The following is a 15,302-nucleotide window of genomic DNA, read 5'->3' as shown; positions in this document are numbered from 1 at the left end:
CTTCTATAAACTTCTCATAAAGTATACAGTTCAGACAGCCAATCCACTTCCCATTCCGATTAGCATTTCTACTCCTCATTAATCATTCCCCCACTACAAACCGACTACCAGACCTCCCTGCACATGAATAAGCTATAACCCCACTCAAAGTCTCTGCACGCCGGTAATACCTTTTAAAGTGCAGTGAACAGCAGGAAGTCTAAAGCCGAGAACAGTGGATACATGCACAGAAATAACACCTCAGGTCAGGGTTTCCTCCCTTACACACAGACTGTCCATAGCTTCCTCATAGCCTTGTACCGGGCTGTGCTCGCTTGTCAGTGGCACTGCTGCGCGCATGCAAGTGTCAGCAGCGCCACTGATATATAACTGAGACATATATGGCAATTTGGGCCACCATGGGCCCTCTGTGTGCCAAAGGCCGGGCAACAGCTCATACCACCAATATGAGGATTCGCTATTGAACCCTTCTAGTATATTAATATGAATGACTTAACTATAGGACCTGTCATCATAAGAAGATTGGTTTTAGTCTGAAACTTAACTATGACCTGAACTGCAGTTACAGGTTGGAACTCTTTTTCTGGTTTCCATTTTCCAGAATCAATTGACCGGCGTTGGTTCTGAGTAGAGTATTTTGGAGGCCTAAGAAGGCAATAACATTGTGTCTTCCCCCTCTCTCCAAATTAAAAAATCCATTCTGAAAGATTGTGTCTGGTAAATAAGAGAAAACTGAGAACCTAGCAGCAGATTCATAATGCTCTGACAGATAACTCTGAGATGAGGTATTGTTTCATAGAAACCATAGATTTATTACAGCATGCACATGGGAGTAATGTCCCTCAGATATCTCCCCGCGCTTCCTAACATGAATGATAAAAGAGAATAAATAGACAGATTCTTCCTAAAATGAACATTCATGCTAGTTGCAATTAATTTGATGTTGGAACCTCTGTCTCCTTTTTTCATACCCTGTGCCTCCCTATTATTTACAGACTGTATTCCAATTCCTGTTTTTTCTCTAGCTTGCACATCATAACCTCCTCTTTTTCATGTCCTCTTCCTTACAGTCTACACCTCTTTTTTTCCCCTTTCTCCAATTTGCACCCTTCATGTCACTCTTTGTCTAACCAGCACCCAAATGTCACACTCTTTAATCAGATTTCAACCTGTGTCCCCCTCTTTAACCAGCCTGCACCTCCATGCTCTCATGTTTCTCTAGTCTAAGTCCCTCTCTAGCTCTAATCCACCACATTTCTTTCACCGTTACACAGCCTGCTGCACCCCCTTCCGTAGGAGGAGGTCATACAGGACCTTCAATGATGTTGATAACCAAAAGGTCCTGGCACAGGTTCTTCAGACAGGGGAGAGATACTTACGCTTAATAATCCTGAAGGCATGCTCCTATCTTTGCCTACGCTTGGATAGGGTACCTATCCTAAGGACAGATCATCAATATCCTTATAACAATTTATTTTGTTTTAATGAAACAAAAGAAACAATCTCTTACAATTATTTCAATTGTCTTATAATTAAGTCATATAACATATAATACAGTGAGCACAAAATTATTCTGATAATAATTCTGTGACTTCCCATGATAATAGCCAAGCATCAAAATGACCTTGCAAATTAGTGAAACACATCAGTGAGGCATGGTCTACGCTACAGGTCAGTGATTCAAACTATCGAGTCAGTTTATATACAGTATAAATAACTAGGTACAATCTATTCTCCACTCCACAGTGCTGAGAATTTTGCTATTGAAGCTACTGTACATAGTTTTCCATTTATTCAAAAGTGGCGAATAAGTTTCTACTGCTTTTTTACAATTAGCTAATTGATGTTGTTTCCTCGGTTCTGATAACAGTCTATTGATCCGGCACTCTCCTACTGATTCCTAGCGCATATGATTGTGACTACAGCTCTTTGGCATAATATCTTGCTGACAGCAGTAACTTGTACTGAACCACAAACAAATATCTGCTGAGCTACTGAGCCAAGTATGAGTATTAATGGCATGAAGCTGCGTGTGCAATCAAGATTACAATCTGGCATTAAGGCATTTGTCCCCTGGGTGAAACAATTTATCACACTAGGTCAGTTTCCTTCCTCTAGAAATGGATTTTAAAAGCACAGATGACACTAGAAGGATAAATGATTGTCAAAAACTATTTATCATTGGGGAGTTAATGAAATGTGTAAATCTTGCTTCAAAAAAGTTTTGATATATTAAAAATGTATCTTCACTTGACAAAATTGATTAAAGAAGCTCAAGAGCAGGAAGACGTGTCCCCCCCCCCCTAAAGCACCCCCCCATACTAAACCATGGTGATATAATATGTATATAGTATAATCATTGAATATTTATCTCAACAACCATAGAACAGTTGAACACCCACCTCCATCTGATGAAATGCATCTTGACATATCATCATCTAGGGGTTTATACGTCTGTAATACAACCCTTTTCATTTCTAGAGGTACAAAGTACAGACCACTTCCCCCACACAATGATACTATCGTGAGCTTGACTCTTTATTTATCAGGATCAGTTTTAGCTGAATTCTTGTCAGGTTTATTTCAAAGGTTGCAACAAACTTAAGATACATAAAGCAGCAAATCAAATCCTTGCCTGTCCAGAACCATACTTCTATCTTCAATCCAGCAACCGGACTCCTGCCACAGGTCTCCCAAGAGACCAATAGTTGAGGAAAAACTCCATGGGGCACATTTACTAAGGGTCCGAACACCACACGGGGTTTTCGCCGCACGCGATCGGATTGTGGTGTATTTGCACTGGCTTGCATGCAACAGAAATCGGGGGGGAGTGGCCGTCAGACAACCCGACAGATTCGGACAAACCGCGGTATTTAAAAATGGAATTGTGTCGCAAGATCAAGCTCATGCACCAGGAAGAAGCAGGTGAACTTCGGCGGACCTTGGCACAGAAGCGACGGTTGCGGGAACTCGGGCGCACGATCTAAGTGAATCGCTGCAGACCCGAATCCTCGCCGGACAACGCACCACGGGATTGCGACAGTACTGGGTAAGTAAATCTGTTCCCATGTGCTCTTGTACACATTTGGGTTGCTAGAAATTGGTAGAATATTTCAATTCCTCCCCTATCTAATAGTTCATGTCAGTTTTTCAAGCAAAAAATATGGATGATCTATCACAGGGGTAAACAAAGAAGGTAACAGGAGTTACCTTTATGTAGTGGTTGAACAGAGTACCTGCAGCTAAGCTCCCATTTAAATGAATGGAACCTAATTGCAATAAGCTAGTCTAACCATTATACCGATTACTGATGCCTCTGCATCATTATGAATATAGGTGCATATTTTAAAAGAAATGTCTTCGGCATATCAGTTGTGCATTATTCAGTTAACACAATGAATGTTATTTTTCTTGTCTGAAAAACAGCAACTCAGTATGAACAAACCAACCACAAAGCCCCATGTGTTTGAGCTGCTGCGATATACATGACTAATGATAATTGCAAGCCGTCTTAATGTATGTCGAAACCACTCTATGCATTTCCTTGCAAGTGAATAAACATTTATTACGAACATATAGAAGGGCTGTCATAACATTGTGGAATTGATGAATTGCAGAGAAATAAAGATGCTCTCTGTGCACACAGTTGAAAGTGCCTGCAGTACTGAAATGTGTCTTAATAACTTTTCAGCATTTACTGTCACCTCAACGAGCTCCTGAAAGACTGCTCCAGCTGGCACAGAACAACCAAGATACTCTTGTCATTGAGATAGATGAGCTCCTGAACAGGGTAAGAATACAGAAAATACCACTAAGCAATGTGACGAAGTTACGTATGAAAAGACTAATAACTGATAATATATTCCACATGTACTATTTGCACAGGGCTTGTTTTCAGGATGATACTGCTTTGTATTACTACCATTGGGAGCAGATGCACATCTATGAGTCATTATTAGAGATGAGCGAACATACTCGTCCGAGCTTGATGCTCGTTCGAGCATTAGCGTACTCGAAACTGCTCGTTGCTCGGACGAGTATTTCGCCTGCTCGAGAAAATGGCAGCTCCCGCCGTTTTGCTTTTTGGCGGCCAGAAACAGAGCCAATCACAAGCCAGGAGACTCTGCACTCCACCCAGCATGACGTGGTACCCTCACACGTCGATAGCAGTGGTTGGCTGGCCAGATCAGGTGACCCTGGGATAGACTAGCCGCTGCCCGCGCTGCTCGGATCATTCTCTGTCTGGATGCCGCTAGGGAGAGAGCTGCTGCTGGTCAGGGAAAGCGTTAGGGTGTTCTATTAGCTTACTGTTAGGCAGGAGTGATTCTACAACAACCCAACAGCCCTTCTTAGGGCTACAATAACGTTATCCTTTTTTTTTTATTTGCTTGTGGCTGGGCTTGCTGGCACTAGTAGTGCAGCTAGTACCATATTGTGAGGAATTAGCAGGGGGACTTGCTACCGTTGTGTTTAGCTCTTAGTGACACACATATCCACCTCAAACACCAAAGTGGGAAAATTTATTAGGGGTTTGATTTCAATTAGGCACAGTCTGGCAGTTTCTTTTTATTTTACATTTATTTTTTCATAACTCAGCGTCATCTCATCTGGCATAGTAGTGTGCTTTCATACTTGGCTAGAAAATAGCCATAGGAGAATCCAAAAGGCTTACTTACGTCTACAATAGCGTTATATATATTTGATTTCTGGTTGATCTGCTGGTGGCTGTAGTTGTTGCAGTGCATCTACTAGCAAATTGTGAGCAATTTGGAGTGAGACTTGCGACCACTGTGTTTTGCGTTTAGTGATGCACATATCCATCGCAAAGACCGAAGTGGGAAAATTTATTAGGGCCCGGGGTTGTATTTCAATTAGGCACAGTCTGCCATTTCCTTTTTTATTTTACGTTTATTTTTTTCATAACTCAGCGTCATCTCATCTGGCATAGTAGTGTGCTTTCATACTTGGCTAGAAAATAGCCATAGGAGAATCCAAAAGGCTTACTTACGTCTACAATAGCGTTACATATATTTGATTTCTGGTTGATCTGCTGGTGGCTGTAGTTGTTGCAGTGCATCTACTAGCAAATTGTGAGCAATTTGGAGTGAGACTTGCGACCACTGTGTTTTGCGCTTAGTGACGCACATATCCATCGCAAAGACCGAAGTGGGAAAATTTATTAGGGCCCGGGGTTGTATTTCAATTAGGCACAGTCTGCCATTTCCTTTTTTATTTTACGTTTATTTTTTTCATAACTCAGCGTCATCTCATCTGGCATAGTAGTGTGCTTTCATACTTGGCTAGAAAATAGCCATAGGAGAATCCAAAAGGCTTACTTACGTCTACAATAGCGTTACATATATTTGATTTCTGGTTGATCTGCTGGTGGCTGTAGTTGTTGCAGTGCATCTACTAGCAAATTGTGAGCAATTTGGAGTGAGACTTGCGACCACTGTGTTTTGCGCTTAGTGACGCACATATCCATCGCAAAGACCGAAGTGGGAAAATTTATTAGGGCCCGGGGTTGTATTTCAATTAGGCACAGTCTGCCATTTCCTTTTTTATTTTACGTTTATTTTTTTCATAACTCAGCGTCATCTCATCTGGCATAGTAGTGTGCTTTCATACTTGGCTAGAAAATAGCCATAGGAGAATCCAAAAGGCTTACTTACGTCTACAATAGCGTTACATATATTTGATTTCTGGTTGATCTGCTGGTGGCTGTAGTTGTTGCAGTGCATCTACTAGCAAATTGTGAGCAATTTGGAGTGAGACTTGCGACCACTGTGTTTTGCGCTTAGTGACGCACATATCCATCGCAAAGACCGAAGTGGGAAAATTTATTAGGGCCCGGGGTTGTATTTCAATTAGGCACAGTCTGCCATTTCCTTTTTTATTTTACGTTTATTTTTTTCATAACTCAGCGTCATCTCATCTGGCATAGTAGTGTGCTTTCATACTTGGCTAGAAAATAGCCATAGGAGAATCCAAAAGGCTTACTTACGTCTACAATAGCGTTACATATATTTGATTTCTGGTTGATCTGCTGGTGGCTGTAGTTGTTGCAGTGCATCTACTAGCAAATTGTGAGCAATTTGGAGTGAGACTTGCGACCACTGTGTTTTGCGCTTAGTGACGCACATATCCATCGCAAAGACCGAAGTGGGAAAATTTATTAGGGCCCGGGGTTGGATTTCAATTAGGCACAGTCTGCCATTTCCTTTTTTATTTTACGTTTATTTTTTTCATAACTCAGCGTCATCTCATCTGGCATAGTAGTGTGCTTTCATACTTGGCTAGAAAATAGCCATAGGAGAATCCAAAAGGCTTACTTACGTCTACAATAGCGTTACATATATTTGATTTCTGGTTGATCTGCTGGTGGCTGTAGTTGTTGCAGTGCATCTACTAGCAAATTGTGAGCAATTTGGAGTGAGACTTGCGACCACTGTGTTTTGCGCTTAGTGACGCACATATCCATCGCAAAGACCGAAGTGGGAAAATTTATTAGGGCCCGGGGTTGGATTTCAATTAGGCACAGTCTGCCATTTCCTTTTTTATTTTACGTTTATTTTTTTCATAACTCAGCGTCATCTCATCTGGCATAGCAGTGTGCTTTTATACTTGGCTAGAAAATAGCCATAGCAATAGGATAGCATCGTTTGGTTTTAAAAACTAAAAAACACACAAATAAAAAAAAACAAAAACAAAAAAACGTTAAAAAAAAAATTAAAGTTATAACTTTCATTTTCAAAATGTTTAACCCGAGGGCTAGGGGTAGAGGACGAGGGCGGGGACGTGGGCGTCCAACTACTGCAGGGGTCAGAGGCCGTGGTCCTGGGCGGGGTGAGACACCACCTGCTGATGATGAAGGAGCAGAGGAACGCCGCAGAGCTACACTCCCTAGGTTCATGTCTGAAGTTACTGGGACTCGTGGTAGAGCACTGTTGAGGCCAGAACAGTGCGAACAGGTGATGTCGTGGATTGCCGACAATGCTTCGAGCAATTTGTCCACCAGTCAGTCTTCCACGCAGTCCACCCATGTCACCGAAATCGGCACTCCTCCAGCTCCTGCACCTCAGCCTCCTCCCCCCCAGTCTGCCCCCTCCCAGCAAAATTTGCCATTTGAACCGGCATACTCTGAGGAACTGTTTTCTGGACCCTTCCCACAGTCACAAACCACTTGTCCTGCTGCTGCTGAGCAATTTTCCGATGCCCAGGTTTTCCACCAGTCGCAGTCTGTGGGTGATGATGACCTTCTTGACGTAGTGGAAGAAGTGTGTAAAGAGGTGTCCGACGATGATGAGACACGGTTGTCAGACAGTGGGGAAGTTGTTGTCAGGGCAGGAAGTCTGAGGGGGGAGCAGACTGAGGGATCGGAGGATGATGAGGTGACAGACCCAAGCTGGGTTGAGAGGCCGGGTGAACACAGTGCTTCTGAGACGGAGGAGAGTCCTCGACCAGAACAGGTTGGAAGAGGCAGTGGTGGGGCCAGACGGAGAGGCAGGGCCAGAGCTGGTGCATCAGCGCCAAATGTGTCAACTAGTGAAGCTCCCGTGGCGAGGGCTCCTACGGCGAGGGCTAGATTTTCAGAAGTCTGGAGGTTCTTTAAGGAAACACCGGATGACCGACGGACTGTGGTGTGCCAAATTTGCCAAACCAGGATCAGCAGTGGTTCCACCACTAATAGCTTAACTACCACCAGTATGCGCAGGCATATGAATGCTAAACACCCCACTCAGTGGCAACAAGCGCGTTCACCTCCGGCCGTGCACACCACTGCTCCTTCCCCTGTGTCAGCTGATAGTCAGCCCCCTGCCCAGGACCCTGCCACAAAAACCCCATCGTCGCCTCCACGATCCTCCACAGCATCCACCAGCGTTCAGCTCTCCATACCCCAGACGCTGGAGCGGAAACGCAAATATAGTGCAACCCACCCGCACGCCCAAGCCCTTAATGTGCACATCTCAAGATTGCTAAGCCTGGAGATGCTGCCCTATAGGCTAGTAGAGACCGAGGCCTTTCGCAGCCTCATGGCGGCGGCCGCCCCTCGGTATTCGGTCCCCAGCCGCCACTACTTTTCCCGATGTGCCGTCCCAGCCCTGCACCAGCACGTGTCAGACAACATAATCCGTGCCCTGACCAACGCCGTTTCTGACAAGGTCCACCTGACCACGGACACTTGGACGAGTGCTGCCGGGCAGGGCCACTATATATCGCTGACGGCACATTGGGTTAACTTGGTGGAGGCTGGGACCGAGTCTGACCCTGCGGCTGGTCATATACTGCCGACGCCGAGGATTGCGGGGCCTACCTCGGTCCAGGTGTTTCAGGCCTACTATGCCTCCTCCTCCTCCCACCCCTCCTCCACCTCCTCCTCCGAACGACCATCCTTGGGCATGGCGCCATCAGTCGCTAGCTCTAGGCACAGCAGCAGTGCCGTCGCTAAGCGACAGCAGGCGGTGCTGAAACTGCTGAGCCTAGGCGATAAAAGGCACACCGCCCAAGAACTATTACAGGGCATCACGGCGCAGACTGATCTGTGGCTGGCACCGCTGAACCTGAAGCCAGGCATGGTTGTGTGTGACAACGGCCGTAACCTGGTGGCGGCTCTGCAACTCGGCAGACTGACACATGTGCCATGCCTGGCCCATGTGTTAAATCTGATAGTTCAGCGTTTCCTCAAGACATACCCCAATCTGTCTGATTTGCTCACGAAGGTGCGCCGCATCTGTGCGCATTTCAGGAAGTCCAGCACAGATGCTGCCACTCTCAGGGCAGCGCAGCGCCGCCTCCAACTGCCCGCTCACCGACTGTTGTGCGACGTGCCCACGAGGTGGAATTCAACACTGACCATGTTATCCAGAGTTTACCAGCAGCGCCGAGCGATTGTAGACTGCCAGATGTCAACTTCCACCAGAACTGGTAGTCAGGTCAGTCAGCTTCCTCAAGTCTACAATGAGGAGTGGACGTGGATGTCTGATATCTGTCAGGTGCTGAGTAACTTTGAGGAGTCAACACAGATGGTCAGTGGCGATGCCGCCATCATCAGCCTCACCATCCCGCTGCTTGGCCTGTTGAAAAACTCTCTGGTCAGCATGAAGTCGGAAGCTTTGCGCTCCTCACAAGAGACGGGGGAAGAAGATTCCCTTGTTGATAGCCAAAGCACCCTTAGGTCTGTTTCTCAGCGCATATCGGAGGAGGTGGAGGAGGATGAGGAGGAAGAGGAGGAGAATGTTGGCGAGACACAAGAGGGGACCATTGCTCAGACCTTCACTGTTCAGCGTGTATGGGCAGAAGAAGAGGAGTTGGAGGAGTTGGAGGAGGAGGAGATGGACAGTCAGGCCAGTGAGGGGAGTGAATTCTTGAGAGTTGGGACTCTGGCGCATATGGCAGATTTCATGCTAGGCTGCCTATCCCGTGACCCTCGCGTTCAAAGAATTTATTCCAGCACCGATTACTGGGTGTTCACTCTCCTGGACCCACGGTACAAGCAAAATCTTTCCACTCTCATCCCTGGAGAGGAAAGGAGTGTGAGAATGCATGAATACCAGCAGGCCCTGGTGCACAAGCTGAAACAGTATTTCCCTTCTGACAGCGCTAGCGGCAGAGTGCGTAGTTCTGCAGGACAAGTAGCGAGGGAGAGTAGGCGAGCAGGCAGCTTGTCCAGCACTGGCAAGGGTACGCTTTACAAGGCTTTTGCCAGCTTTATGTCACCCCAGCAAGACACTGTCACCTGTCCCCAGTCTCGGCAGAGTAGGGCTGATCTTTACAGAAAGATGGTGAGGGAGTACGTAGCTGACCATACCATCGTCCTAAATGATCACACAGCTCCCTACAACTACTGGGTTTCAAAGCTGGACATGTGGCACGAACTGGCGCTGTACGCCTTGGAGGTTCTTGCCTGCCCTGCCGCTAGCGTCTTGTCCGAGCGGGTTTTCAGTGCAGCTGGTGGCATCATCACCGATAAGCGTACACGCCTGTCGACTGACAGCGCTGACAGGCTGACGCTTATCAAAATGAATAAAGCCTGGATTTCTCATAATTTCCAATCTCCACCAGGTGAAGGAAGCTCAACCTGAATAATTTATCCACTCCTCCTCCTCCTCATTTTCCTCCTTCTCCTCCTCTTTGTACAGTAAAGCAGAGGAAACTGGCTATTTTTTGACAGGGCCCACTGGCTCTAGCTATAGTACTTTATGCATGTAATTTTTCTGGAGGGCCACCGACCCGGTCCTCTGTTTTCAACAATTTTTGGGAGTGCCACATACAGGCACTCAATCTATTCAATTTTTCTGGAGGACCACCTACCTGCTCCTCTGGTTTGAAAACTTTTTTGGACTGCCACATACAGGCACTCAATCTATTCCATTTTTCTGGAGGGCCACCTACCTGCTCCTCTGGTTTGAAAACTTTTTTGGACTGCCACATACAGGCACTCAATCTATTCCATTTTTCTGGAGGGCCACCTACCTGCTCCTCTGGTTTGAAAACTTTTTTGGACTGCCACATACAGGCACTCAATCTATTCCATTTTTCTGGAGGGCCACCTACCTGCTCCTCTGGTTTGAAAACTTTTTTGGACTGCCACATACAGGCACTCAATCTATTCCATTTTTCTGGAGGGCCACCTACCTGCTCCTCTGGTTTGAAAACTTTTTTGGACTGCCACATACAGGCACTATCCAAATTGAATTGTCTCCATAGCAGCCTCCACACGTTGTCTCCATTGCTACCTCCAAAAGTCGTTTATATAGCTGCCTCCATACATCGTCCCTTTATCAAACGAGGTGTGTCAGGCCGAAATTTGGGTTGTTTTCATGGATTCCACATCAAAGTTGTTAACCTTGTCGCCACCCTGCTGTGTTATCCACAAAATACACTGGCAAACTTTTACCATTTACGGATATTATTTCAGCGCTTCTTGCGCATCTGTTTACATTCCCCTCACCCGCCATATCCTAAACTTATAAGAACGCTACTACACTTGATCTTATACAAAAGGTTCTTAGAAGTGCTGTTTGGGGAGTAGCCTAGAGACAGGGGCTTGGATTGGCGAAAGCTCGCCTGGCAGCGGAGCGCCAGCTCCATGCGCATCATGCGCTTCTTGCGCATCTGTTTACATTCCCCTCACCCGCCATATCCCAAACTTATAAGAACGCTACTACACTTGATCTTATACAAAAGGTTCTTAGAAGTGCTGTTTGGGGAGTGGCCTAGAGACAGGGGCTTGGATTGGCGAAAGCTCGCCTGGCAGCGGAGCGCCAGCTCCATGCGCATCATGCGCTTCTTGCGCATCTGTTTACATTCCCCTCACCCGCCATATCCCAAACTTATAAGAACGCTACTACACTTGATCTTATACAAAAGGTTCTTAGGAGTGCTGTTTGGGGAGTAGCCTAGAGACAGGGGCTTGGATTGGCGAAAGCTCGCCTGGCAGCGGAGCGCCAGCTCCATGCGCATCATGCGCTTCTTGCGCATCTGTTTACATTCCCCTCACCGCCATATCCCAAACTTATAAGAACGCTACTACACTTGATCTTATACAAAAGGTTCTTAGAAGTGCTGTTTGGGGAGTAGCCTAGAGACAGGGGCTTGGATTGGCGAAAGCTCGCCTGGCAGCGGAGCGCCAGCTCCATGCGCATCATGCGCTTCTTGCGCATCTGTTTACATTCCCTTCACCCGCCATATCCCAAACTTATAAGAACGCTACTACACTTAACTTGGTGCAGGCTGGGACCGAGTCTGACCCTGGGGCTGGTCATATACTGCCGACGCAGAGGATTGCGGGGCCTACCTCGGTCCAGGTCTAAAAAAGGCCTACTATACCTCTTCCTCCTCCCACCCCTCCTCCACCTCCTCCTCCTCCTCCGAATTACCATCCGTGGGCATGGCGCCATCAGTCGGTAGCTCTAGGCACAGCAGCAGTGCCGTCGCTAAGCGACAGCAGGCGGTGCTCAAACTGCTGAGCCTAGGCGATAAAAGGCACACCGCCCAAGAGCTATTACAGGGCATTCCACATCAAACTTGTTAACTTTGTCGCCACCCTGCTGTGTAATCCACAAAATATACTGGCAAACTTTTATCATTTACGGATATTATTTCAGCGCTTCTTGCGCATCTGTTTACATTCCCCTCACCCGCCATATCCCAAACTTATAAGAACGCTACTACACTTGATCTTATACAAAAGGTTCTTAGAAGTGCTGTTTGGGGAGTAGCCTAGAGACAGGGGCTTGGATTGGCGAAAGCTTGCCTGGCAGCGGAGCGCCAGCTCCATGCCAAGGTCCAACTAACATAGTTTTAACTGCAGCACCTTTAATCTACTACTAGTTCACTGCCTCCATACATGGTCCCCTTATCAAACGAGCTGTGTCAGGCAGAATTTTGGATTGTTTTCATGGCTTCCATGTTAACTTTGTCGCCACCCTGCTGTGTAATCCACAAAATATACTGGCAAACTTTTATCATGTACCGATATTATTTGAGCGCTTCTTGCTCACCTCCTTTGGTTCCTTTGGTTCCCATTGGTTTGAAGCCTGAGTCCATTTAGGGTATGTTGCCATGACACTCTCTAGCCTGCCGCTGCTGCCGCTGCCTCTGCATGCCATCCCCTATAGTGTCAGGGTCAATTATTGGATGTTTTAGATGCTATCTAGCCTCATTCGGTCACTCTGTCATGGCCATGCTGTTGCCCATAATTTTGGCATAATGGTGCGATTAAGCAGCCTCAGAGGCATCCATGCATGCTGCCCCTGCTGTTTCCTGTCCATTTCCGTGGTGTTTCCATCCTTTTCTGAGGTTCCCAGGAGTTTGGCCAAGCTTCCCTGTGCAGAGCCTTGGTCCCCTTGAAAAATGCTCGAGTCTCCCATTGACTTCAATGGGGCTCGTTACTCGAAACGAGCACTCGAGCATCGGGAAAAGTTCGTCTCGAATAACGAGTACCCGAGCATTTTAGTGCTCGCTCATCTCTAGTCATTATGCAGATCTATTCTTTAAAAAAAAAAGTTTTTTAAAATAAACTTGAAGGGGTTGACCAATTATAGCAAACTTTAAAAGGGTAACTATGAGACCCTTATGCGGTCACCCATAATTTTTTTTCCCTGGTAAAGTTTGATATCAGTGGTTAACCCCTTTAAGCTATTGAAGGATTCTATCTTATCATGTATTATTCAGGTTGTCTAACATGGAACCACTTGTTATTTCAGCATACTGCGATAATAAGAAGCAAATTATATGATTGAAGATGAGTAGGGTAATTAAAGGGGTTGTGCTTAAAGTTTGTAATCATTTACATTGATTTTTAAATAAGCATATTGGGGTCATTACCAAAACCCCTCTCTGCTGCACCTTCACAGGCTGCTAAACTGTAAAGGAGAACAGCCACCCTCTAGCTGTGTGCTGTGGCTGTGATATTACAGCAGGCAGAGGGAGGGGGAAATGGCAAGGTGGTGTAACAGCTTGTGAAGCTGCAGCACGGAGGGGCTCTAGTAATGCCACTAGCGAAGGTGGTCATGGATAACACATATAAGTACCTGGATCTATGAGTAAGTGTCTGTGCTTTATCATGCTTGATTTGGGTGGTAGATTTCTATTAACTAGAATAGTTTTAACTTTTTCCTGCTATGATTTTTTGAGTCATCATGGCTGGCTTCAAGTTTTCATTTTACTAACTTTGTAGTGCCCTGCTGCCTACATCCAATTCCTGAACAATTCCTTTCCAATATCAGGCAGCATCACAGGAAAGAATTAGCAAATAAACTGAAAAGTCACAGGAACTGAAGCCAACGTGATAAGCAAACAGGAGTTGCCTTTGGCGATACACATTGTGTATTTGAGTCCTAAGACGCTTCAGGCCAGAGATTTCGAGAAAAATATTTTTAGATAATATTTTTTCACATGAAACATTTTTTTTTTTTTACTCTTATTAATTAGTTGAACTTTTGAAACGGGATCCACAAAGGTCAATGTGGACAGTAAAACTAATGGAGAGCTACCTGGAATAGAAACCCATTATTTTAGTAGATTAATGTCTTTGATAGGTCAAAGTAGCCTTATAACAAACCCTGGGGGCTTAGTGCATTGTTATCTGGAAGCCATAAGCCATCCTTCTAAATAGTAATTGCTGAGTATATACAGTCATAACTTTTCTACAAGCCACTGGTATAGAAGAAAAGAAGGAGAATCTTAAGTAATTTAGTGATAGACACCTGTGTTATCTGTTTCCATGTTGGTAATTCTTTGTTATACATACAGCAAATCCTTTTTTTTTCAGTAGCTTAATCTTATCCACAAATAGACAATGTGTTACTATGGCAACAGTCCTGGTGCCGAGGTGGCATATTACAAATGATTTTACTCTTCAAAACACATATCATATGTAAATTCAATTGTAAATGTATTACAATATCAAAGATTGTTTCTTACACTAATATAAAAACTAGCCGAACTGGTATGAGGGAAAAACAGCTTTTATTGTTATAAATACTATGATACTCTTATAGCTTGCAGCAGGTTTAGTGTAGAGAGTTACTTGTAGGCCTCCATATCTTACTGTCACTGGAATACATGTTCTTTTTCCATCTCATTCTTGACTATTGTGATTAAATATTTATACAGAAGGCATTGTCAATTTTTCATGTACTGGCTATTATTTGCCAGCTCATAAAATGCTGCATCGTGTAACCGGACACTTAAAGGGATCCTGTCACCTACTTTTTTTTACCATTAAACCAACAGCAATCTCAGGTAAGGGATGAAATATCCTTTTTAGCATTCCTTTTTTCAACTACAAAGTCATATGTAAAAGAGCTTGAAAGATTTGCTTCTTACTTAAAGGGGTATTCCATGAATAAGCATAATTCATATACAAATGGATCCTTAAAATCTAAGCTAATATGTCATTAAATGTTGCTCCCCTTAGCAGAAATATACTGTTGGCATACAATGTAAGAATTAAAATGCTACTGGCCCTTTTATCAGTCCGTTAAATTCCTCCGTGTGGAGCAGACACAGGACAGAAGATGGTCGCTGGTCACATGTCCACATCACATGGCCTGCACCTTGTAGTTTCCAGTGGCAGCCATCTTGGAGATAACTCTGCATACTTTAGAGAGGCCATAACATTTTGTGAATCATAAAATCAAACTATTTGAGCTCCATTTTGTGACTAATGACATTGAGTTTTGTAATATTCTTATAGTTATAGCATATTCCATTCATATTCCCGGAATACCCCTTTAAATGTTTAGTGGCTAGAAGTGGAGTATCACTTCAGATGTTCAGAAATTGGATCTTTATCT

The 15,302-nt window shown here is 44.9% G+C and overlaps 1 protein-coding gene across 4 annotated transcripts in view; it reads left to right on the top strand.

Moving 5' to 3' along the window:
• LAMA2 (laminin subunit alpha 2) overlaps nt 1–15,302 on the top strand; it is a 567,760-nt gene that overhangs the window by 396,701 nt on the left and 155,757 nt on the right. For all 4 annotated transcript variants that reach the window (XM_072141562.1, XM_072141561.1, XM_072141563.1 and 1 more), the window contains one exon: nt 3,692–3,790. In XM_072141562.1, coding sequence (XP_071997663.1) covers nt 3,692–3,790 — 99 coding nt within the window. The remainder of the gene's footprint in view (nt 1–3,691; nt 3,791–15,302) is intronic.

Source organism: Engystomops pustulosus, chromosome 3 (assembly GCF_040894005.1).
Source record: "Engystomops pustulosus chromosome 3, aEngPut4.maternal, whole genome shotgun sequence".
Lineage (NCBI taxonomy): Eukaryota > Metazoa > Chordata > Amphibia > Anura > Leptodactylidae > Engystomops > Engystomops pustulosus.
This window is presented reverse-complemented; position numbering and strand designations above follow the sequence as displayed.